General features: G+C 53.2%; 2 protein-coding genes across 8 annotated transcripts; both read right to left on the bottom strand.

Moving 5' to 3' along the window:
* Positions 1–6,308: 6,308 nt before the first annotated feature.
* ENTREP3 (endosomal transmembrane epsin interactor 3) lies at positions 6,309–14,014 on the bottom strand (the record flags this gene model as incomplete). Of its 4 annotated transcripts, none has more annotated exons than XM_080691871.1 (12): positions 6,309–6,482; positions 6,574–6,827; positions 6,914–6,982; positions 9,572–10,114; positions 10,265–10,334; positions 10,999–11,098; positions 11,226–11,401; positions 12,222–12,329; positions 13,036–13,155; positions 13,262–13,372; positions 13,556–13,612; positions 13,790–14,014. In XM_080691871.1, 12 exons carry the CDS (start codon positions 14,012–14,014, stop codon positions 6,309–6,311), a joined length of 2,007 nt encoding a protein of 668 aa, XP_080547997.1. The 4 variants fall into 4 exon arrangements, with proteins under 4 accessions (XP_080547997.1, XP_080547998.1, XP_080547999.1 ...); XM_080691872.1 differs by having other exon boundaries at positions 11,226–11,398; XM_080691873.1 differs by lacking the exon at positions 13,556–13,612.
* An 891-nt stretch (positions 14,015–14,905) lies between these two features.
* Positions 14,906–24,149, bottom strand: SCAMP3 (secretory carrier membrane protein 3; the record flags this gene model as incomplete). 4 transcript variants are annotated; one of them, XM_080691895.1, is made up of 9 exons in its annotated part: positions 14,906–15,052; positions 15,133–15,250; positions 15,784–15,885; positions 15,971–16,130; positions 18,900–19,028; positions 21,265–21,382; positions 21,467–21,582; positions 23,721–23,808; positions 24,084–24,149. In XM_080691895.1, 9 exons carry the CDS (start codon positions 24,147–24,149, stop codon positions 14,906–14,908), a joined length of 1,044 nt encoding a protein of 347 aa, XP_080548021.1. The 4 variants fall into 4 exon arrangements, with proteins under 4 accessions (XP_080548021.1, XP_080548022.1, XP_080548024.1 ...); XM_080691896.1 differs by having other exon boundaries at positions 21,467–21,589; positions 23,731–23,808; XM_080691898.1 differs by lacking the exon at positions 15,784–15,885 and having other exon boundaries at positions 21,467–21,589; positions 23,731–23,808.
* Positions 24,150–25,108: the final 959 nt, after the last annotated feature.

Raw genomic sequence — 25,108 nt, 5'->3', positions numbered from 1 at the left:
TGTAGCCCAGAGGTTAAAAAAAAAAAGCCCCTGGGTTCTACCCCCAGTACCACACACACACACACAAACACACACACACACACACACACACACACACACACAAAATAACAAATAAAAAATAGGGCTAGAACCGGGTGTGGTGACGCACGCCTATAATTCCCGCACTTGGGAGGCAGAGGCAGGAGGATTGAAGCCAGCCGTGCTGGCTTAAGAGACCCTGTTTCCAAATAAAAATATAGAATAGATCTGGGAGTGTAGCCCGGAGGTAGAAGGGCTTCCAGGAACCCCAGTACCACCCAAAAAAAAAAAAAAAAAAAGGGCTGGGGGTGTAGCTTGAATACCCCTGGGTTCCATTCCCAGACCTGCAAATAAATAAATAAATAAATAATATAATATAATAAAATTAGGGCTGGGGTGTAGCTCAGAGGTAAAATGCCTCTGGGTTAAATCCCCAGTACCGAAAAAGTTGGGGTGACCCAGTACTGGGTCTTTGTTAAGTAACTTCCCAAGTACTGCCAAAAATTAAGTAAATATAATAAAAATAAGCTGGGTGTGGTGGAATATGCTTGTAATTCCAGCACTTGGGAGGCTGAGACAGGAGGATCAAAAGTCAAAGCCAGCCTCACCAAACTAGTGAGGTTTTCAGCAATTTAGTAAGACCCTGTTTCCAAATAAAAATAAAAACGGGTGTGGTGGCACAGGCTTGTAATCCCAGTGGGAAGCTGAGATAGGAGGATCTCCGTTTGTGGCCAGCCTCAGCTACTTAGTGAGGCCCTTTGCAACTTAGTGAGTCACTGTTTCAAATTAAAGACTAAAAAATAAGGCTGGGGGTGTAGCTTGGAAGTAGAATGCCCCTGGGTTCCATCCCTAATGCTGCAAATAAATAAATAAATAAATAAATAAATAAATAAATAAGAGCAGGGCGTGATGGTGCACGCTTGTAATCCCAGCATTTGGGAGGCTGGTTTGCGGACAGCCTCAGCTACTCAGTAAAGCCCTCTGCAACTCAGTGAGACCCAGTTTCAAAATAAAAAATAGGACAGGGGGTGTAGCTCGGAGGTCAAATGGCCTTGGGTTCCATCCCCAGACCTGAAAAAAAATAATAAATAAAATATAAGTAATAGGGCTGGGGATGTAGCTTTGAAATAGAAAGCCCCTGGGTTCCATCCCCAGTACTGCAAAAAGTAAACAAATAACCCGGGCTTGGTGGCGCATTCTTGTAATCCCATAATTCGGGAGGCTGAGATGGAGGATCATAGTTCCTGGACAGCCTCAGCTAATTAGTGAGGCCCTCTGCAATTTAGTGAGACCCTGTTTCAAAATAAAGAATGAAAAATAGGGCAGGGGCTGTAGGTCAGAGGTCGAATATCCCTGGGTTCCATCCCCAGAGCCAATAAATAAATAAATAAGCAAGCAAGCAAGCCGGGGGTGTGGTGGTGCACGCTTGTAATCGTAGCATTTTGGAGGCTGAGACAGGATGATCACAGTTCAGGGACAGCCTCAGCTGCTTAGAGAGGTCCTTTGCAATTCAATGAGACCCTGTTTCAAAATAAAAGCCAGGTGTGGTGGCACAGGCTTGTAATCCCAGGCTTAGGAGGCTGAGACAGGAAGATCGTGAAGGTTCGAAGCCAGCCTCAGCTGGCTTAAGAGACCCTATTTCCAAATGAAATATAAAATAGGTCTGGGAGTGTAGCCCGGAGGTAGAAGGCCCCTGTGTTCCATCCCCAGTACCCCAAAAAATAAATAAAGAAAGAATAAAAAATAGGGCTGAGGGTGTAGCTGAAAGGTTGAATGCCTCTTGGTTCAATCACCAATAAAACACACACACACACACACACACACACACACACACACACACGCTGCTGTGCAGAAATCAGACTGTAGGGGCTTCAGCATGGGGAGACCAGCACCCATTTACAGCCTGCCACGGACTTGCCCCGGGTCTCCGTCCTTTCCACTAAAATCCTAGCAAAAGCTCTTCCATCAGATGCACCAAGGTCCCTTCCACTTAGCTTACTTAATGCTTGCTTTCAGAACCCTGCTCAGATGCCACTTTCTTCAAGAAATGCTCCCTGTACACACTCCTTTCCCCCATAACACAAGCTCTCGGCCATCACATCTCCTCTGTCGTTCTTATCACACTTGTATGCAATTGTACCAACTATTTAATATCAGTTATAGCACCCAGCTCAGCAGAGTGGCCTTCTAATTCATTTGCCCTGTGATCTGTGGGTGTGTAAGCCCCATAAGGTTCAGATCAGCCTGTCCTGGCTCCCGGAGCCTGGCGCCGGTTCTCTGCCCAGTGAACCTTTGTCAAATGACTGAAGAACTCATGAATTACACAAACTTCCCACTCCACCACTCGAAAAGCAAGTGCATGCCAGGAGTGGTGGCGCACGCTTGTCATCCCAGCATTTGGGAGGCTGAGACAGGAGGATCTGGATTCGTGGCCAGCCTCAGCTACTTAGGGCCTTTGCAACTCAGTGAGATCCTGTTTCAAAATAAAGAATAAAAAACAGGGCTGGGAATCGGGCGTTGTGGCGCACGCTTGTAATCCCCGCGCTTGGGAGGCGGAGACAGGAGTATGGCGCAGGTTCGAAGCCAGCCTCGCTGGCTTAAGAGACCCTGTTTCCAAATAAAAATATAAAAAATAGGTCTGGGAGTGTAGCCCGGAGGTAGAAGGGCTTCCAGGAACCCCAGTACCACCAAAAAAAAAAAAAAAGGGGGGGGGGCTGGAGGCGTAGTGCGGAGGTAGAATGCCCTTGGATTCCATCCCAAGAAAAAAAGCAAGTGGGTAGAAGGAGAAAGATTTTTATCACCTATTCTTTTATTAAAACATGACTATCCCTGCAATTTTTAATAACAAGGATGAGAAGGCGAAGTGCCAAAGCAGGAAAGAGGAGCGTTAAGATCCGAAGAGTGCAACATCTATTCCGCCTACAGGAGGCAAAGCGAAACAGCAGCCCCAGCAGGCGGCGAAGGGAAATCCCACTGTAACCAGCACAGCCTTAGCGCGCGGGGAGGGAGGACCTGCAGCACCAAGACGCGCAGGCGCGAGGCTAGTGGGCGGGGCGAGCTCTTGCGCAAGAAAGAGTGCCGATCATTTGGAGGCGGGACTCAGGGCCCTTTCGCACTTCTCATTGGCTCTCGCTGACCCCTCTAAATCGGCGACCGCGCCACCGTATTAGAGGAAAAAAGTACGTGGGAAGAGGGAAACCGCGCATGCGCCGGGGAGCCCACCTCCTATCACGCCAGTATTGGGTGGAGGCGGATTGAAACCCCGCAGAGGTGCGGCTCCACTAGCTGAGCAGGATTTCTGAGTTTACTCCTAAGGAGCCTGAGGATAGGGCACAGCCAGGGCCCAGAAGCTGCCCCATGAGAGCCCCAGTGTCCACCTACCTCGTTTTGCATTCCTTGCGGCGCCTCACTCAAAGGTCCCCGAGGCTATGTTGTTATGATGGTGAATTATTCGGGAAGCTATGCAAGCTTGGGCGTGGTGGCACAGGCTTGCAATCTCAGTACCTGGGAGGCTGAGACCGGAGGATCGCAAGTTTGTGCCAGCCTCAGCTGCTTAGCGAGGCCCTCCGAAACTTAGTGAAACCCTATTTCAAAATAAAAAATAAGAAATTGGGCTTGGGCCAGTTCTTAGGAGACTGAGATAGTAGAATCACAGGCTTGTGGCCAGCCTCAGCTACTTAGTGAGGCCCCCTCCAGTTTAGCTCACTAAGCTGTTTCAAAATAAAGAATAAAGCCGGGCGTGGTGGCACACGCTTGTAATCCCAGCATTTGGGAGGCTGAGACCGGAGGATCACAGTTCAAGGCCAGCCTCAGCTACTTAGTGAGGCCCCCGGCAACTCAGTGAGTGGCTGAGGAGGCGCCATTCCGGCCGTATGACAGGGTCGCAGCTGGGAAGAGAATTCCGCAGGGCTGGAAGACTGGCAAAACTGAAGCCATTATCCCTCTTGATTTTAGTTATAGTAATGATAATATTAGTGAAATTTGAAAATTGCTTTGAATGGGGATTGCTGTTTTGTAATAATTTAAAAATTGATGTGACTCTGACTGGAAGATGCCCCAAGATTTGTGCTGGGAATAGCACTCAGAAGAATATGTCTATGGGAGAACTTTCAAGAAGCTACGTAGAAAAGCGCTCTTGGCTCCTCTGCTTACAGCACCTACTCACTTAAGGTTTTAGCCATGAAAGGAGAAGTTAACTTTAGGCAAATTATACCTACTGTGCAAGGCCTTCCATATGCTTATAAGTTAGGGGGTCGACTGTGGTATCCTCCTGGGGGGCTAGCGCTAATCAGAATACTTTTCCACCTCCAACCATCCTCCACTTCCCTACACAGGAGCGTATGATGACTGGAAAGCACGGAGTTAATATTACTGGAAAATGGCTTGATGTCAGGACTCTGCCATTCCTACAGAGGGCTGGGCAGGCAGGGACCTCCTTGGTGCCTGCCCACTAAAGCACACAAGAGTTCTCCTGGTAAAAACTTAATAGGTATTATAGAAAATTAGGTGTGGGCATTGTGTGTTAGAGAAATAGAGTAAGTTCAGTGGGGGTTTGGCGGTTGGGTCAGAATAAGTTAATAGAATACCCAGTGGTCAAAATAGCAGATAAATTAGCAGTTAATTTTAGAAGTAGAGACAGTAAGTCTAATATTTAGCAGTTAAGAGAGAGGATAGGATAAGTTCAGTTAAAGTTTATTATGTGCGATGTAGAATAGTAATAGGTTTTGTGGGTCAATTCATTACAAATTAATAAAAAACAAAAAACAGGAAAAACAGGTGGCTTCGAGGTGTGCCTGCTACGCGGAATTCGGGTTAATGAAAAACTAGATGAAAATCAAGGTACGTGTAACGTGGCTTTGAAAAACTAAATGAAAAGCAAAATAAGTATGATGTGGCTTGCTGCAACTTGTCAGATTCATGTATAAATAAAGTCTATTCTAGGGCACAGGCTGAGATGCCTTCCCCTGCTACTAAGCACGGCGTCTCTCATTCTTCAATTTCGCCGACCCTACACCTCCTTCAAGACCCCTGGACGGGCCAAGGCTGGACCCCGGCAAGTGAGACCCTGTTTCAAGATAAAGAAGAAAGAACAGGGCTGGGGGTGTAGCTAGGAGGTAGAAGGCCCCTGAGTTCCATCCCTAGTACCGCAAAAATAAATAAATAAATACATAAATAATTTAATTAAATAAAAAAATAATAGGGATAGGGTATAGCTTGGAGGTAGAATGCCCCTGGGTTCAATCCCCAGAACCACAAAATAATAATAATAGTAATAATAATAATAATAATAATAGTAATAATAATAATAGTAATAATAATAATAATAATAATAGCTGGGCATGGTGGCGCAGGCTTGTAATCCTTGTGCTTGGGAGGTGAAGACAAGAGGATCAAAGCCAGTCTCACTGGCTTAAGAGACCCTGTTTCCAAATAAAAATATAAAAAATAGGTCTGGGAGTGTAGCCTGGAGGTAGAAGGGTTCCATCCCCAGTATCACCCCCCCCAAAAAAAATAATAAATAATAATAATAATAAAAAAATAGGAGCCGGGCATGGTGGCGCAGGCTTGTAATCCCAGCATTCGGAAGGCAGGATCACCATAAGCAGCCAGCCTCAGCTACTTACTGAGGCCCTTTGCAACTCAATGACACCCTGTTTCAAAATAAAGAATAAAAAAAAGGGGGCAGGGGGTGTAGCTCGGAGGTAGAATGTCCCTGAGTTCCATCCCCAGTACCGGGAAAAAAAAAAAAATTCAAGGAGAGGAGGGGCAAATTGAAATTTATTGAAGGCTTACTTAGTGTGTTAAGAGCTTTACAAACACTCGTCTTCATGACGTTTTACAGATTGCGGCAACAGAGGGTCGGTCTGTGCCCGAGGTCATGCAGCTAGAGGTGCCGAGCTGAAAGGCCACCAGGACCGGACCCTCCCCGGCTGCTCCATCCCTGTCGGGACGCGCAGGCGCACACTCCCTCTGTTTCAACACCCAGGACGCGCCTCGCCCTGGCCAGGGCGGCCCTGACCCTGGATCAGTCATGCGGGCAGCAGCTTATTTGGAAGGCTGACGCTGTTAGCAGGGGTGTCCCCCCCTACAGCCTGAACACCCATGCAGCATGGGGTGCAAGCTCTCCTCGTCCAGCAGCCAGACCCAAGCAGCAGGAGCCCCCCAAAGGCAGGAGGGCGAGGGACGCTTTGGGAGGGTATGCAGCAGGTTTCTTCAGTGCCAGCAGGTTCAAGGGGGTGTCAGGGGCTGCTGGTCCCAACATTTATCTGGATCTGTGTGGTGTGCCCAGGTTACAGCCCCGTCTCCCGGCTGCCTCCACTGAGGCTGAGGCTATGGGGACGGGTTCCGCGCTCCAGCCGTCGGCCCGACAGGAGGCGCCGCAGGGAAGAGCCGGAGCTCAGATCCCCACAGCTTCGAAGGTGGAGGCTCTCTCGGCCTGGCCGGCCCCAAGGGCTCCGAGGCACCTGGAGGACGGGAGGCAGGGCGCTGGTGTGGCCCAGCCCGAGGCCTCGGGCTTTCCCAGGATCATCCCTGGCTCCCCTAGCGCTTGCTTACCTGCTTCTGTCCGTAGGCTCCAGTCCCAGTGGGGTCCGGGGACTTCCTAGACATCTGGAAGAAACGCGTGACCAGGCCCCGGCCTGGCCAGCTTCCTTTCAGGTCCCCCAGAGAGTGGGCAGGCGCGGGGCCTGATGGCAGGGGAACCTTCTGTAAGGTGGGTGCAGGGCGCCGTTTCTCGGCTGAGCGGGCCCGGAGCAACTTGGGGGAAGGGCAGCGGGCAAGGCGGAAGAGGCAGGCTTCAGAGCAGAGCCCTGCAGGAGAGAGGAGTGGAAGGTGGGGCGCTGAGAGGCCCGGACGGCACCCTGCTCCTGGCCCAGATGCCAATCACAGGCCTGACCTGTATCCGCAGAGGAAACGGAGGCAGCTTCTTCCTCAAGCACTTTGGTATAAAGGTCCCTGAAGTCAGCTGTGGGGAGAGGAGGGGGAGAGACCAAGTGTGAGCACTCTGCAGACACACCCGCCATCCCAGGACCCTCTAGTGTCCTGTCCCCAACCACTGGATTGCCATCTCTGCCATCTTCTATTATTCATTTTTGTTTTATTTTACTTTTATTTTGCAGGTCTGGGGATGGAACCCAGGGGTATTTGACCTCTGAGCTACACCCCCTGCCCTATTTTTTATTCTTTAATTTGAAACAGGGTCTCACTGAGTTGCAGAGGGTCTCACTAAGTAGCTGAGGCTGTCCCCAAACCCCGATCCTCTGGTCTCAGCCTCCTGAATGCTGGGATTACAAGCGTGCGCCACCACGCCCGGCTCTTTTTTTATTTACTTATTTATTTTTGCTGTTCTGGGGATGGAACCTAGGGACATTCTACTTCTGAGCTACACCCCCAGCTCAATTTTTTATTCTCTATTTTGAAACAGGGTCTCACTAAGTTGCAAAGGGCCTCACTAAGTAGCTGAGGCTGAGAACCCAATCCTCCTGTCTCAGCCTCCCAAATGCTGGGATTACAAGCGTGCGCCACCACACCCGACTTTTATTTTTTACTTTGAAGCAGGATCTCACTATTTTGCTGAGAGCCTCACTAAGTAGTAGCTGAGGCTGGCTTCGAACCTGTGCGAGTCTCCTGTTTTAGCCTCCCAAGCGTGGGGATTACAAGTGTGCACAACCACGCCCGGCATTACACCTGTTTTACTTTACAGGTGAGAAACGGAGGATTGCAGAGGTGAGGTAAGCAGTCCAAGTTTCAGAGCTGTGGTGGTTTCAAATGGTCCTAGCCACGGAGCTGGCCGTGGTGGCATGTGCTTGTAATCTCAGCATTCAGGAGGCTGAGACAGGAAGATTGCAGTTTTCGGACAGCCTCAACCACTTAGTGAGGCCCTTTGCAACTCAGTGAGACCCTGTTTCCAAATAAAGAATAAAAAATAGGGCTGGGGGTGCAGCTTGGAGGTAGAATGCCCCTGGGTCCTACCCCCAGTACCACAATATTAATAAAGAATAAAATAAAGAATAAAAATAGGGCTGGGGGTGCAGCTTGGAGGTAGAATGCCCCTGGGTCCTACCCCCAGTACCACGATAAAGAATAAAATAAAGAATAAAAATAGGGCTGAGGGTGCAGCTTGGAGGTAGAATGCCCCTGGGTTCCATCCCCAGTACCACAATAAATAAATAAAGAATAAAATAAAGAATAAAAATAGGGCTGGGGGTGCAGCTTGGAGGTAGAATGTCCCTGGGTTCCATCCCCAGTACCACAATAAATAAAGAATAAAGTAAAGAATAAAAATAGGGCTGGGGGTGCAGCTTGGAGGTAGAATGTCCCTAGGTTCCATCCCCAGTACCACAATAAATAAAGAATAAAATAAAGAATAAAAATAGGGCTGGGGGTGCAGCTTGGAGGTAGAATGTCCCTAGGTTCCATCCCCAGTACCACAATAAATAAAGAATAAAATAAAGAATAAAAATAGGGCTGGGGGTGCAGCTTGGAGGTAGAATGTCCCTGGGTTCCATCCCCAGTACCACAATAAATAAAGAATAAAGTAAAGAATAAAAATAGGGCTGGGGGTGCAGCTTGGAGGTAGAATGTCCCTGGGTTCCATCCCCAGTACCACAATAAATAAAGAATAAAATAAAGAATAAAAATAGGGCTGGGGGTGCAGCTTGGAGGTAGAATGTCCCTGGGTTCCATCCCCAGTACCACAATAAATAAAGAATAAAGTAAAGAATAAAAATAGGGCTGGGGGTGCAGCTTGGAGGTAGAATGTCCCTGGGTTCCATCCCCAGTACCACAATAAATAAAGAATAAAGTAAAGAATAAAAATAGGGCTGGGGGTGCAGCTTGGAGGTAGAATGTCCCTGGGTTCCATCCCCAGTACCACAATAAATAAAGAATAAAATAAAGAATAAAAATAGGGCTGGGGGTGCAGCTTGGAGGTAGAATGTCCCTGGGTTCCATCCCCAGTACCACAATAAATAAAGAATAAAGTAAAGAATAAAAATAGGGCTGGGGGTGCAGCTTGGAGGTAGAATGTCCCTGGGTTCCATCCCCAGTACCACAATAAATAAAGAATAAAGTAAAGAATAAAAATAGGGCTGGGGGTGCAGCTTGGAGGTAGAATGTCCCTGGGTTCCATCCCCAGTACCACAATAAATAAATAAAGAATAAAATAATAAAAATAGGGCTGGGGGTGCAGCTTGGAGGTAGAATGTCCCTGGGTTCCATCCCCAGTACCACAATAAATAAAGAATAAAGTAAAGAATAAAAATAGGGCTGGGGGTGCAGCTTGGAGGTAGAATGTCCCTGGGTTCCATCCCCAGTACCACAATAAATAAATAAAGAATAAAATAATAAAAATAGGGCTGGGGGTGCAGCTTGGAGGTAGAATGCCCCTGGGTTCCATCCCCAGCACTCCCCCTCTCCCCCCCCCCCCCCCCGCAAAAGAAAGAAACTCAGGAGGCCTGTACTTGGGAGGCTGAGGCAGGGCTCTGCACACAGGGAGCCCTGTCTCTGAATGGCCCTGCTGGGGTCCCGCCCTCCCCGCACCCGGGGCGCTCACCCGTGCGGCCGGCGGTGGCGGCGAGGCCGGGGTCGCTGAGCGCGCGCGGCAGGGGCGTTGGGGCGGGGGGCGCAGGCCGGGGCGCGGGCGGCGGGGTGCGCGAGCCCGAGCTGTCGCTGAAGCGGCGGGCGGGCGCGCGGGCCGGGGGTCCCGCGGGGGCCCGGCCGGCACCCCGGGGCGCCCGGCGCCGCAGCTCGGGGAAGCAGGGCCCGGCCCAGGGCGGCCAGCCCTCCAGCCGGTGGCAGCTGCGCGCGGCGGCGGGGGCGCCGCGGGCGGGGGCCGGCTCGGGCGCCGAGCAGGAGTGGGAGCGCGCGGCGCGCGGGGGGGCCCGCGGCAGGGGGCTGTCCTCGAAGGGGCCGCGCAGGCCGCAGTCCAGGCTCAGGCAGTAGCCGGCGCGGCTGCGCTGGATGGAGCGGAACAGCACGTAGTCCACCGAGCGCACCGAGCCCTGCAGCTCCAGCAGGCACGAGTCCTCCGACGGGCTGGAGCCGCCCGGGAGGTCCCCGATGGCCGACAGCACCAGCGAGCCGCTGTCCATGGACACTGCGGGCGGCAGGGGCGCGGGTAGCACCGGGGCCCGCTCCCCGGCCGCCCCGGCTGCATCTCAGAGGCGGCGGCCAGGCCGCCCGAGCCGGGGCCCTCCTGGTCCCCGGGCCATTGGCACGGCCTGCCCGCCCGGCCGCTCTCACTCACCGTCTACGACAGAGGCCACCCGCTCACAAAGGCAGGAGCCATCGTGGAGCTGAGGGTCAAAGAGAGTGGCCTGCAGGACAAGAAACGGGGGTCACAAATGGCCACCGCTGCAGCAGGACCGGGCTCTGGGGACCGAGGTCCCAGGCGGGCTTGGTCGTTTTGTGTAAGTCACTTCTCAACTCAGGGGGGTCCCCAGTTTCACATCTGTTCTGTGTGTGAGTGTGTTTGGCACTGAGAACGGAACCACAGCCCTATTTTTCCTTTCTTTCTTTCTTTCTTTCTTTCTTTCTTTCTTTCTTTCTTTCTTTCTTTCCTATTTTATATTTTTATTTGGAAAGAGGGTCTCTTAAGCCAGTGATGCTGGCTTCAAACCTGCCCAATCCTCCTGTCTCCGCCTCCCAAGCACGGGGATTTTTTTTTTTTTTTTTTTTGAGACAGGTTCTCACTAAGTTGAGGAGGGCCTCACTAAGTACTTGAGGCTGGCTTTGAAGCTGCAATCCTTCTGTCCCAGCCTCCCAAGTACTGGGATTACAAGTGTGCATCACCATGTCCAGCTCAGTTTACACATCTGTAATAGGGAAATAATCAGTCCTATCCCACCCACTCTGGGCAATAGGGAATATCAAAGGTGACTCGAATGGGCCAGTACTCTATGGATCCCAGGAACTATTATTATCCTCCTCCAGCAACTACAGCTTGTTGGGCTCCCCGGCCAGCACCAAGCCCCTGCTTACCTGGCTGTCTCCTCGAAGCCCCATGACAGTCTCGTAAGAAGGAGGGCAATCAGTAGGGTACAGGGGCACAGGGCTGTCCATGGAACCATTGTATGTGATGCTGGTAGGAGGAGGGAGAGGGTTAAAACCCCCCAAAATAACTCCTGCTCCGCACAGATCCCCCACCGCGCCCCCCACCTCAGCCCATCCCTTGCTCAGTTCCCCCAGCAGGACTGCCCCGAGCTCACCTCTGAGCGTCTGTTTCTGAGCTGCAGGTGTACTCAGGGGGATAGTAGGGCGGTGGGGGCACAGGTGGAACGAATTCCTCCAGGTCCAGCATGGTGTGTAGGAGAGGGGCTGGCGGAGAGGATGCGCAGGCCAGAGGCCCCAGAGGGCCCGAGACAGAGCGCTCAGGGGCCAGCTGCTGGGGGCAAGCAGGTCAGCAAGCCTGGTTTCTGGGGATGTAGCTCCACTGCGGCCCCCAAACTCCTCTCTCCTCTTCATTATTATAATTATTATTATTATTATTTTCAGTACTGGGGATGAAACCCAGGGGCCTTCAACCTCCAAGCTACACCCCCAGCCCTATTTATTTTTTATTTTGAAACAGTCTCACTAAGTAGCTGAGGCTGGCCGTGAACCTGTGATCCTCCTGTCTCAGCCTCCCAAGTACTGGGATTACAAGTGTCCACCGCCACGACCAGCTGTTTTAGTTTTATTTTATTTATTTATTTTTGTGGTACAGGAGATGGAACCCAGGGGCATTCTACCTCTGAGCTCCCCCCCCAGCCCGATTTTTTTTATTCTTTATTTTGAAACAGGGTTTCACTGAGTTGCAGAGGGCCTCACTTAAGTAGTATATGAGGCTGTCCTCCAACTGCGATCCTCCCATAGCAACCTCCCAAATGCTGGGATGACAAGCGTGCGCCACCACGCCCAGCTGTTTTATTTTGAAGCAGGGTTTCACTAAGTTTCTGAAGCTAGCCTTGAACCTGTGATTCTCCTTTCTCAGCCTCCCAAATGCTGGGATGACAAGCGTGCGCCACCACGCCCGGCTCAAAGCCCCCTCTTTGTCGTAGACGGGCATCGCATACTTAACTCTGTATTCTGCCCTCCTCACCTTCCCCTTGGCCTCCTAAAGATCCCCTAATAGATATGCTCGGAAGGTGACCCACAGCTCCTGGTACTCAGAAGTCAGAGGGCTCCGTCAGACCCAGTCCACACACCCCTGACTCCCCTCTCACCGTATGCACGAGGTCCAAGGAAAAGATCTGGATGCAGCAGACAATAGCAGAGAGAGTACAGATTATGGCGGCACAAATGGTGAGCCCGCAGACGCTGAAGAGCAGGTTCTGAGCAAGGAAAGGCGAGGAGTGAGGACCTGGGGAGGGGTCCATTGCCAGGGCTGGCTCCATGGGAGCGCGGCTGCCTGGCCCGCTAGAGGACCTACGTCTGATTCCAATTTTTTGTTTTGTTTTGTTTTGATTTTGCAGTATTGGGAGTGGAACTCAGGGACATTCTAACTCCGAGCTGCACCCCCAGCCCTATTTTTTATTCTCTATTTTGTTTTTTGGTGATACTGGGGGTGGAACCCAGAGGCTTTCTACTTCTGGGCTATAGTCCTAGACTTTTTTATATATATTTTTATTTGGAAACAGGGTCTCACTAAGTTGCTGAGAGCCTCACTAAGTAGCTGAGGCTGGCTTCGAATCTGTGCCATCCTCCTGTCTCAGCCTCCCAAGTGCGGGGATTACAAGCGTGCGCCACCACGCCCAGCTTATTCTCTATTTTGAAACAGGCTCTCACTGAGTTGCAAAAGGGCCTCACTAAGTAGCTGAGGCTGGCCATGAACCTCAATCCTCCTGACTCAGACTCCCCGAACCTAGCCTAGCGTGTGCCACCACGCCCTGCCTGCCCTTATTCCAGTATTTAAAAACAACAACAAAGTCCCACATTCTGGGCCCATGAGGACTCCAAGGAGGGAGGCAGGGCCAAGAACCAGATGATGGTGCAGGAGAGAGGAACAGCTGGGTGCGGGCGTGGGGTCCTCAGGCTCACCTTGAGGGCCCCCCGGGCTTCCTCACAGGTGGAGTTGGGGGCGACCTTCAGCTCCTGACCCGACTCTGGACAGGGCCGGAGCAGGGGAATGGATGGACAGCACACGCAGACCTTTCCTTCCTGGGGAGGAGAGGGGAGGGGGAGGCAGCTGAGTGGGGACGGCTCAGGGGTCCTGCACACCTCCCCCAACCACTTCTGTCTGCAGCTCCAGCTCCTAGGATCTCACCATGGCGCAGGCTTGGAAGTCTCGGGCCAGCTGACCGTTCTTACAGGAGAGAACAGAGCCGGCCATGCTGAGCATGACACAGAGCACCGAAAGCAAAGAGAAGAAGGAGATCTAGGGAGGAGGGGCGGGCTCAGGGCTGGAACTTCCACAGCACCCCTCTGCGTGTGGGTCCGCCAGCTCGACACTCTGCGCCCGCCTGACACCAACTGCAGAACCCGGTCCTCTTCCGAAGGCATAAATGGGCACCCTTCCCCCCACGCTGGACCTCCCAGCGCCCCGGCCCCTGGCACCTACCACTAGGGTGAATGGCCGCTTCCAGGACACAATGCCAACCACCCCGGAGAACGCCAGCTGGGGACAGAGTGGCAGGGGAGGCACCTGGGTGAGCCCCGTACCACAGGATGCACCCAGCCCTGCAGGAGGGAGAGGACCAGGAGAGGGAGGCGAGGCTAGGACGTGGGCTTGCAGCTGGTGAGAGGGGTGGGGCTGAGGAGCCTCCCCCACCGCACCCCTGTGCACCCAACTCACCGAGAACCCGGCCCAGGACGGGCAGGACCTCTTGATGCTCTCGGTGGTGGTGACGGACGAGGCCACCATGCTGAAGGTTACCACCAGGATGCCCAGGAGCACCTGGGCCAGCCCCAGAGTGAGCAGGGCCTGCAGCCACGGGCGGTGGAGGCGGAGGTGAGTAAGGCCCCGGGTGCTGGGCCGGCTGGTCAGCGAGCGGCTGGAGTCACTCGGCGAGGGCATCATGCCTGCCGCCCGGGTGCCTGCACCTCCCTCGGCCCCCGCCGGCGCTTGGGAGCATCTCAAAGGCGCCCAGGGCCGGGGCCTTTCTCCTCTCCACCCCCCTGGCTCTAGAGCCCACCCCCTGGCCGGGTCCTCTGGGGCCTCGCCCAGGGGCGCCAGCCGGGGGGGACCCCAAGGGAGGGGCGTCACGAAGGGCCTGCGGGGTGCTGGCTCCCCACCCCAGGCACTGGGTGGGCCCCGTGGCTGGGGCGGCGACGAGGACGCGGGGGCACCGGCTCATCGCATCTCCCTAGGGAGGAGGCGCGCCGAGAAGGGCTGCTCCCAGATCCGGAGAGGGCGGCGGTCGGGAGGCCGGGAGGGTGGGAAGGGCAAGGCAGACGGAGGACGGAAAGGAGCCCGAGGACCCGGGGGTGTGGGCGCGGGCCGCGCCCTCAGGTGTCCAGGGGGCCGCCTGGTGGGGGCCGGGCGCCGCCGGCTCGGGGTCGCGTCCCGCTCCCCTCTCCACCGCGCTCCGCTCCCCAGCCCCGGCTGCCGCAGGCCGGGCACCCAGGCGGGGAGGGAGGGAAATGGTGCGGGAGGGCGGGGCGCGCGGTGCACCCTGGGAGCTGTAGTCCAGGAGACCCGGGGCGGGGCGGGAGGGAGGCTCCCGGAGCGGGGCCCAGCCTGGACCAGGGCAGGGAGGGGCCCCACTGCGCCCCGCCCCGGGACCCCGCCCCGCCCCGAGGGCTCAAACTCCCAATAAACACGCAGCCGGCGCCCAGAGTTCCAGTTCCACTTTTTTATTTAAATAACGGAAGCGACAGCCTTGGCACAGCGAGGGCCCGGCGGGGTGGGCGCCCCGGGGGGCCGTGGACGGCGCCTACCCCGGCCGGGGCTCCCGGCGGCGGGCGGGCGTCAGGGCCCGCGAAAGGCGCCCTCGGCGGCACCGGCCGCCGCGCTGGCCGCCGCGGTCCGCACGGCCGGGTTGGAGAAGACGCCGGCCGCGAACTCCTGCTGGGCTTTCTGGAAGCTGGCACCGGTGCGGCGGTACAGGGAGTGGATCTGCGGGGGAGGCGGCGCGGTCGGGGCTGCTCCTGCGCGCCCCGCCCACCCCCGCCCCCATCCCGGCCCCGCCCCCTCACCCGCTTCAGCATCACGACGCCCAGCACGGCGACGCCGGTGAAGAGCAGGGCCACCAGCAGCATGAGGATGGCCACGGCCGTGTTGATCTTCAGCACCACCAGCGCGGAGATCCAGCCGCTGCGGGGGGCGGGGGGCTGCTCAGGCCCCTGCCCGGTTGGCGGCAGCCACCGCCATCCCCGCCCTGCTCAGCGCCAAGCCCCAGGCCTTCAGCGCCGGCCAGGCTCGCAGCTGCTCCGAGCAGACCCTTCCCTGCACCGGAGCGCAGGAGGGCCGCGCTCCCCACTCACACCCACCACCCGACTCCTTCCCTGCACTCTTAGAGAGGCACCTGGGCGCTCTCGACCCTAAACACATCCGGTCTCTTGTTAAGCTAGCGTCTCCCAAGAGGGAGAATTTTTCCTGTTTCATTTTCCCTTTTTTCTGGTGCTATGGATTGAACGAGGGGGGGCATTCTACTGCTGAGCCACACCCCCACCCCTATTCCGATTAGGAAATGACCCTGCGAGGTTGCTGAAGGTCTCCCTAAGTGCTCGAGCCTGGGATCCTCCGGCCTGGCCTCCCAAGCCCTGGGATGCCCGGCAAACCCTACCCCTGCACTCAGTGCCGCTGGGTCTGGAGGAGCGGGGAGGGGGGCTGCCAACTGCACAGACCTGAACCCCCAACCTGGGATGCCAATGGCCTGGAGGACAAACAGCACGTCCTGGGCGAAGAAAATGAAGAAGAAAACGAAGAAATTGAACGAGCTGTCACTCCTGCGAGAGATCAGAATTGGGGGCAGCTGAAAGGTTGGGCGGGAGAAGTGGCTGCGGCCATCCCAGCACCCCCTCCCCCACTTACCGGAAAGCCTTGTACATGGGGCGGTACCAGCAGACGAAGGAGCAGGGAGTGAAGAGGAGGGCCCAGAGCAGAGACAGCCCGAAGCCAGAGCCATTGTCGGTGTCCACGCAGAAGCTGGCCAGGCAGGCGAGGAAGTTCAGGAGCAGGGTCAGAGTGCTGCCTAAGGGGCAGAGACAGGCTGGCACGGCCTCCCTGAGGTGGCAAGGTAAGGAAAGCGTCCAGCCCACAGGGACACAACAAGCAGGCGCCACCCCCGGGGCCCCTCAACAAGGCACTGCGACTCAACCCAGGGGCATTCTACCTGGGACTCACACTCCCCGCCCTACTGATTGTACTTTTATATTTTATTTCGTATTTTATTTATTTTTGTGTCACTGGGGATCCTACCTCAAGCTACACCCCAGCCCTATTTGATATTTATTTATTTGTGGTACTGGGGATGGAATCCAGGGGCACTCTACCTCCAAGTGACATCCCTAGCCCTATGTTTTTACTTTTTATTTTGAAACAGGGTCTCACTGAGGGCAAAGGGCCTCATTAAGTAGTAGCTGAGGCTGTCCTCGAACTGCAATCCTGTCTTGGGCTTGCAAGCACCGAGATAACAAGCTTGGGCCACCAAGCCCGGCTTTATTCCTTATTTATTTATTTATTTATTTTCTGTGGTACTATGAATGGAACCCATGGGCATTCTACCTCCGAGGGACACTCCCAGCCCTAGTTTTTATTCTTCATTTTGAAATAGGGTCTCACTGGGTGGTAAAGGGCCTCATTAAGTAGTAGCTGAGGCTGTCCGTGAACTGTAATCCTCCTGTCTCAGCCTCCCAAATGCTGGGATTACAAGCACGTGCCATCATGGATGGCTTTTATTCCTTATTATTATTATTATTTTTTTGGTGGTACTGGGGTTCCTGGAAACCCTTCTATCTCCGGGCTACACTCCCAGACCTATTTTTACATTTTTTATTTGGAAACAGGGTCTCCTAAGCCAGCGCACGGGGCTGGCTTCGAACCTGCGCGATCCTCCCGTCTCTGCCTCCCAAGCACAGGGATTACAAGCGTGCGCCACCACGCCCGGCTTATTCCTTATTTTGAAATGGGATTTCACTAAATTGTGGAGGGCCTCACTAAGTAGCTGAGGCTGGCCCCGAACCTATGATCCTCCTGTCTCAGCCTCCCAAACTGAGATTACAAGAATGCACCACCACACCTGACTTTAAAGGATTCTAAATATAGTTGAGTGCAAAGGTACATGCCTGGAATCCCAGCTATCCTCTAAGCTGACCCAGGAGAACTTAGAATTTGGACCCATCCTAGGTAACAAAACAATATGGGGTGGGCAGGTGAATAGTATGGTTAAGTTCTAAAGACTTAAAAAGCAGCTCAGAGCCAGGCGAGGTGTCACATGCTTTTAATCCCAGTACTTAATAGGCTGAGACAAAAGGATCCTGGGTTGTGGCCAGTCTCAGCTACTTAGTGAGGCTCTCTGAAGCTTAGTGAGACCTTGTTTCAAAATAAAGAACAGAAAATAGGGCTGGGAGTATAGCGTGGAGGTATAATGTCCCCTGGGTTCCATCCCCAGTACTGAAAAAGAAAAAAAAGAAAAAGAAAAAAAAAAAAAAAAGAAAAAGTAAAAAAGCAGCTCAGAGCTGGATGTGGTGGTGCAGGCTTGTAATCCCAGTACTTGGAACCTGAGACAGGAGGATCCCGGTTTGCAGCCAGCCTCAGCAACTTGTGAGGCCCTCCACAACTTAGTGAGACCCTGTTTCAAAATAAAAGAATAAAATAGGGCTGGGGGTGTAGCTCAGAGATAGAATGTCCCTGGATTCAATTACCAGTACAGAAAAAAAAAAAAAAAAAAAAAAAAAAAGCTCAGAATGGCTGAGCCTAGTGATGTACACCTATAATCCCAGTCCTTGGGAGACTGAGAAAGGGTCACGAGTTCGAGGCCAGTCTTGGCAACGTAGTGAGACTCTGAGTAACCTATCAAGACCCTGTTTCAAAAAAAAAACAAGAACTGGGCCTGGTGGCACACGCTTGTAATCCCAGTTCTTGCTTGGGAGGCCAAGACAGGAGGATCATGGTTTGCGGACAGCATCAGCTACTTAGTGAGGCCCTTTGCAACTCAATGAGACCCTGTTTCAAGATAAAGAATAAAAAATAGGGCAGAGTGTGCAGCTTAAAGGTAGAATGCCCCTGGGTTCCATCCCCAAATACCACAAAAAAAACCCCAGGGCTGGTGGTGTTGCTTAGAGGAAGAATGCCCCTGGGTTCCATAACCAGTACTGTAAAACAAACAAACAAACAAACAAACAAACAAACAATAATAGTAATAATCAAAAAATGTCTGAGGGTATAGCTTGAGGAAGAAAGCCCCTTGGTTCAATTCCCATATCGAAAAAAAAAAAAAAAATCCAGGTGTAGTGGTACACGCTTGTGTTCAATCCCCTGGGTTCAAAACCTAGTACTAAAATCAATCAATCAATCAATAATATAAAAAATAAAATAGTGCCATAGGTGCAGCCAGTGGTAGAACACCCCTAGATTCAATCCTCTCCTCCTCTTTTTTTGAGTCTGAGGATGGAACCCAGGGGCATTTGACCTCCAAGCTACACCTCCTGCCCTATTTTTTTTTTTTTTTTTTTGTGGTACTGGGGGTGGAACCCAGAGGCTTTCAACCTCCGGGCTATACTCCCAGACCCATTTTTCTATTTTATTTGGAAACAGGGTCTCACTGAGTTGCAGAGGGCCTCACTAAGTAGCTAGCCATGAACCAGATCCTCCTGTCTCAGCCTGGGATCACAAGCATGCGCCACCACGGCTGGCTCGCCCTTTTCCTAGAATCTGAAAGTGGAATGTCTGGTGGTGAGGGCAGGCTCCAGGGCAGGGGAGGCCTACTTGCCACCTCCTCTAGAAAGGCGTCTCAACTCACAAATCCAGAGGTAGTACATGGTAGACACTGTCTTCTGAAATTCTTGGGGGATCTCCATGGAGATGTCCTGGAAAAAGCAGGGCTGAACTGGGCAAAAGGAGGGCAGAGGGGGCCAATTGTTCTGCCGAGCTGGAAGACACAGAGAGCAGGAAGACCTGAGTGTGAGGCAGAGGCAGCTGGGAAATGACCCTCACCCGCCCCGCCGCCCTCCACAGGTGGGTTCCACTCTGTGTAGAAGGCCTCAAGGAAGAATGGAAGAGCAACAGTAATAAACAATGTTTATTATCAGTATCATTATTATTATCACCATCATCATTGCAGTACTGGGGGTGGAACCCAGGGGCTTTCTACCTCCAAGCTACACCCCTAGCCCTATTTTTATTCTTTATTTTGAAACAAGGTCTCACTGAATTGCAGAGGCCTCACTAAGTAGTAGCTGAGGCTGTCTGCAAACCGTGATCCTCCTGTCTCAGCCTCCCAAATGTTGGGATTAAAAGCGTGCGCCACCACGCCCGGCTAATTTTTTTTTTTTTGCAGTACTCGGGATGGAACTCAGGGGCATTGTACCTCCAAGCTATACCCCTAGCCCTATTTTTTATTCTTTATTTGGAAACAGCATCTCACTGAGTTACAAAAGGCCTCACTAAGTAGCTGAGGATGTCTGCAAACCAATCCTTCTGTCTCAGCCTCCCAAATGATGGGATTACAAGCATGCCCACCATGCCCGGCTCAATGTTTAGTATTATTTGCAACATTTAAACATTGTGCTAAACACTCCGCACGTGTGTGTGTGTGTGTGTGTGTGTGTGTGTGTGTGTGTGTGTGTGTGTGTGTCTAAGCTATACCCTCGGTCTATTTTATTTTTACTTTGAAAACAGGTTCTCACAGGCTAGTGAGAGTCTCACTACTTGCTGAGGCTATCCTCAAACCTACAATCCTATGTCAGCCTCCCAAGAAGTGGGTAACAAGCTGCCATGTCTAGCTTATTACTCTCATTTTAAAATAAAAAATTGAGACCACCATGATGGTCCATGCCTGTAATCTCAGCACTTGGGAGGCTGAGACAGGAGGACTACAGGTTCACAGCCAGTCTCAATAATTTAGTGAGACCCTATTTCAAGGTAAAAAATAAAAGAGAAACTGGGTGCTTGTCATCCCAGCATTTGGGAAGCTGAGACAGGAGAATCACGGTTCGCAGCCAGCCTCAGCTACTTAGTGAGGCCCTTTGCAACTCAGTGAGACCCTGTTTCAAAATAAAAGAAGTAAAGGATAAAAAATTGAGCTGGGGTGTAACTAGAAGGTAGATTGCCTTTGGGCTCCATCTCCAGTACCCTCCCCACACACAAAGGTGGCACAAGTTTGTAATCCCAGTACTTGGGAGGCTGAGACAGAGGATTGCAGGTTTGTGGCCAGCCTCAGCTACTTAGCGAGGCCCTCTGCAACTTAGTGAGACCCTGTTTAAAAATAAAGAATAAAAAAATTAGAAGCCAGGAGTGGTGGTACATGCCTGTAATCCCAGCACTTGGGAGGCTGAGACTGGAGGACCACACAGGTTCAAAGCCAGCCTCAGCTACTTAGTGAGGCTCTCAGCAATTCAGTGAGACCCTGTTTCCAAATAAAATATAAAATAGGTCTGGGAGTGCAGCAGAGGTAGAAAGCCCCTAGGTTCCAATACAAAAAAAAAAAAAAAAAAAGAAAAAGAAAAATAAAGAAAAAGTTGGACTGGGGATGTAGCTCAGAGGTAGAATGCCCCTAGGTTCAATCCCCAGTACCACACATACACACAAAAAGGGCTGGGGGTATAGTTCAGAGGTAATGCCCCTGGGTTCAATCCTCAGTACTACAATAAAATAGAATAAAAGCAAAAAATTGAGCTGGGTGTGTTAGCGCATGCTTGTAATCCCAGCATTTGGGAGGTTGAGACAGGCGGATCACGATTAGAGGACAGCCTCAACTACTTAGTGAGGCCCTTCACAACGCAGTGAGACCCTGTTTCAAAATAAAAATCAAAAAACAGGGCTGGGGGTGCAGCTCGGAGGTAGTATGCCAATGGGTTCCATCCCCAGTACCACAAAAGGACAAAAAGGAAAAATGGAAGTGCTCAGGATTAAGTACCCAAAGGGCTAGGAGCAGCTCAGAGGCAGAGCACTAGCCTAGCTGACCTGAGGCTGAGTTGACGCCCCACACCCACCTATCACTACTCCAACAAGATCAAGTCACTTGGCTGAGGGCTCACAGCTAATAGTAAGCTGTACTTCTGCAACCCAAAAGGGGCAGTCTGATTGCAGAGTTCATGTGCCTAAGCCTTTCTTGCCCCTTCCCCCAGGGCAGAAGCTCGTCCTCATCCCACCAAGGCCTTGCTTACTGGTGCTGCCCAGCGCAGCGTGCTGCAGCTCCCGCTCCCTGCGGTCCAGCTCCTCTGCCTTGCGGTTGAGCTCCTCCTGCTTCTTCACCAGCTCAGCGGTGGCTGCTGCAGCAGATGCCTGCACAGCAGGAGTAGAGGGAGGTGAGTCCTGGAAGCCAGGACAGGTGGCTCTTCCCAGCCCTCTTCTGCACAAACCCTTTACCTGAGTGCTGTAGGAGCCATAGTTCTTGGGTTCCGAGGGGCTGAGCTTTCTCGAGGGCTGTAGGGAAGGAGCGGAGGGCGGAGGCAATGGCGCAGGGACAGGAGGCTCATAGGCTGCTGATGGCTGCGGGAGGAAACACCTCAGAGATCGTCAAGTGTCTCCATGACACAGGAACCTAGAGTCGGCTTGAAGCCGGGCGTGGTGGCACATGCTTGTCAACCCAGCATTTGGGAGGCTGAGACAGCCTCAGCTAATACTTAGGCCCTTTGCAACTCAGTGAGAGCCTGTTTCAAAATAAAGAAGAAAAAAGAGGGTTGGGAGTGGAGCTCAGAGGTAGAATGTTTCCGGGTTCCATCCCTAGTATTGAAAAATAATAAGTAAGTAAAAATAAAATAGCTTGAAAAGCTTTGGAGCCAGAATTCAATACTGAAGGTAGCAGCCCTTCTCCACCTGTTGGACACCTAATTCTTATGTTAAATCTGTCTCATCACTCCTCACACTCAGCTCTTCAACAAGATCTCAGAGAACTTACTTACATATCCATACCCTCTGGGATTCTTTTTGTTTGTTTGGTATTGGGGATCAACCCATGGGCGTTCGACCTCTGAACTATACCCCCAGCCCTATCTTATTCTGAAATAGGGTCTCTGAGTTGCCAAGGCTGGCTGCAAACTTTCAATCCTCGGGTCTCAGCTTCCCAAGTCCTGGGATTACAGGCATGTACCACCACGCCCAACCGTATTTTATGTTTGTTTTATTTATTTTTTGGTAGTACTGGGGTTCCTGGAAACCCTTCTACCTTCAGGATACACTCCCAGACCGATTTTTATACTTTTTAATTTGGAAACAGGGTCTCTTAAGCAAGCGTGGCTGGCTTTGAACCTGAGTGATCCTCCTGTCTCCACCTCCCAAGTGTGGGGATTACAAGCGTGCGCCACCACGCCCAGCCAATTTTATGTTTTATTTTGAAACAGGGTCTCACTAAATTGCGAAGGGCCCCTCTAGATTGCTGAGGCCAACCTCCAACCTTTGATTCTCCTAAGCCTCCCATGTACTGGGATTACAAGCGTGCAAAACCATGCCTGGCTTTCCAGCCCTTTTTAGTTTTAAACAGGGTCTCCCTAAATTGCTGAGAGTGGCCTCCAACCTGCAATCTTGCAATCTTGTCTCAGCCTTCCAAGCTCTAGGATTACAGACCTGTTTGCTACTGAGCCCAGCTCCACCCCCTTGACTTTTTTTTTTTTTTTTTTTGGTACTGAGGATTGAACCCAGAGGCATTCTACCTCCAAGCTACACCCCCAGCCCTATTTTTTATTCATTTTTTATTCTTTATCTTGAAATAGGGTCTCACTAAGTTGCAGAGGGTCGTACTGAGTGGCTGGTCGCAGACCCAGATCCTCTTGTCTCAGCCTCCCAAGTACACCCGCTTAACTGTGTGTGTGTGTGTGTGTGTGTGTGTGTGTGTGTGTGTGGTACTGCGGGTGGAACCCAGGGGCTTTTCTACCTCCAGGCTATACTCCCAGACCCATTTTATACTTTACTTGGAAACAGGGTCTCACTAAATTGTGAGAGCCTCACTCGGTAGCTGAAGCTGGCTTAGAACCTGTGCCATCCTCCTGTCTCAGACTCCCAAGCGCAGGGATTACAAGTGTGCATCACTGCGCCCGGCTCCCCTTAACTTTTTTTTTTTTTTTTGGTGGTACTGGGGGTGGCACCCAGAGGCTTTCTACCTCTGGGCTATACTCCCAGACCTTTTTTATATTTTATTTTGAAACAGGGTCACTAAATTGTGAGCCTCACTCGGTAGCTGAGGCTGGCTTTGAACCTGCGTGATCCTCCTGTCTCAGCCTCCCAAGCGCGGGGATTACAAGCGTGCGCCACCGCGCCCGGCTCCCCTTAACTTATTAAACACCAATGTCTACTCCACTGGCACAAATGGGCTAGTGTTCCTCATTCCTGCCCTCTAACTGCCCAGTCTCTATCACTCCGTAAAGCCCCAACCTTGATGTTGAGGAAGTCTTCGCAGAGCGCGCTTTAGGCCCCGCCAGACTCCGGGGGCTCTCAGTCCTGACTTTAGAACCCACGCCAGGCTGCTCCCGAGGCCCGGAGTCCTCGGGACTAGGCATCCCCGGGCGCCTGGCGTTTCCCCGGGAGCTACCTCACCTCGCCCCTCCGCAGGCAGCAGAGCCCCTGTGCCTACCTACTCTACGGGGACCCCGGCGCCCTCGCCCGTCCCTGCCCGCCCGAGCGCCACGGCAGCTCACCTCCCGGGTCTCGAAGGGGTTGTAGACGTCAAGCGTGGCATACTGCGGGCTGGGCCGGTGCTGGATCACAGCGGGGTCCTGCGGGCGGAGACTCGGGCTCAGCTGGCGCTGCACCGGGAGCTCCCAAGGCGCGGTCCTGAGCTGACCGCGCCTCCGGGGCCGCCCAGGCCCTCGCCCAGGCCGCCGCGGAGGGAGGGAGGGAGGGGAGGGCCCCCGCGCTCACTGCCAGGGGTCGCCCACCCCACGTGGCGGCACCTCCCCGGATCAAATGTCACGAGTGGGGTGCGAGTCAACCCGGTTACAGAACCCCGAAGAATCAGCCCGACCGGCGGGGGGAGGCCGGCGCAAGTCACCTGGAAGGGGTTGTCGAGCTCGCCGGACTCGGCGAACGGGTTTCCGCCGTCTCTGCTCTGAGCCATCTTTGCAACCGCGGCTCCGGCCGCGCCTGCCCTCCACGCCCCTGCCTGGCGGCGGCGGCGCGGGGCTCCAAGCTCGGCGACCCGGCGGCCCGCCCCGCGGCCCCGCGCGCCGATTGGCCGAGCCCACCGGAAGGGTCACGGGGATCCCGCAGCGGCGGCGCGCTGCGCCTGCGCCTAGCAAGGCGGAAATGCCCACGTGACCGCGCGCCAGTCCGGCGGCGCGCCCCACCCATGTGCCCTCCCGCCAGCGAACTACACTTCCCAGGCTGCCTCGCGCGGGTCGCGCCGCGCTGCCTCCCGGGACGGCGGCACCTAGAGGGCCGCATCGTTTTCTCCTTGGGTTTCCGGCTCTACGCTGGAGGCAGCCTATTGACTAGTCGGACTTGCTTACAAACCCTCGCGATTGCAGATCGGACAAGTGCCACTGTACACTACCTGTCTCCTTCCTAACCTGCAAGTGTTGTTGGGCTCCTCACTACGGCCCAACACAATGGGGGAGAGCAACTGGTGGCCTGCTCTAGCCACCCGTGGAGGGTAAAATGGGTTCCCTTCGTAAGGAGACTCAGAAATCTGGCTGCTAGTCTTCGTCCCTCCATCCCCACATGCCCAAACCTCAAACTCCAGGGGTGGGGAGTCACATGAAGCACGTCATTTTATTTCACAAAGACTGTACAAAATCTTATAAAACATGGGTAAATGTCACCTGGTTGCCTTGCTCTGCCCCCATCCAACTCCATGTGAGGGGCAGGTGAGGGCGGGAAGAGTGTGGGTGGGTAGCATTATGTACAAGGCGGGGGTTGAAGTGGTAAGTACAAGTTCTGTAGTATTTACACTATGTCACATATTCACAGGTATACAGGGAGCCAGGAGGGAATAAGCCCCAGCTCTGTTCTCTTGTATAAAAAAGCACCAGTGTCCTGGACTGGGCACCCGCTGCGGTAAGAGATGCAGGGGGCCCA

Source organism: Muscardinus avellanarius (genome assembly GCF_963383645.1).
Source record: "Muscardinus avellanarius genome assembly, chromosome: 3".
Lineage (NCBI taxonomy): Eukaryota > Metazoa > Chordata > Mammalia > Rodentia > Gliridae > Muscardinus > Muscardinus avellanarius.
Note: the sequence above shows the minus strand (reverse complement) of the source record. Positions and strands in the feature narration are given on the sequence as shown.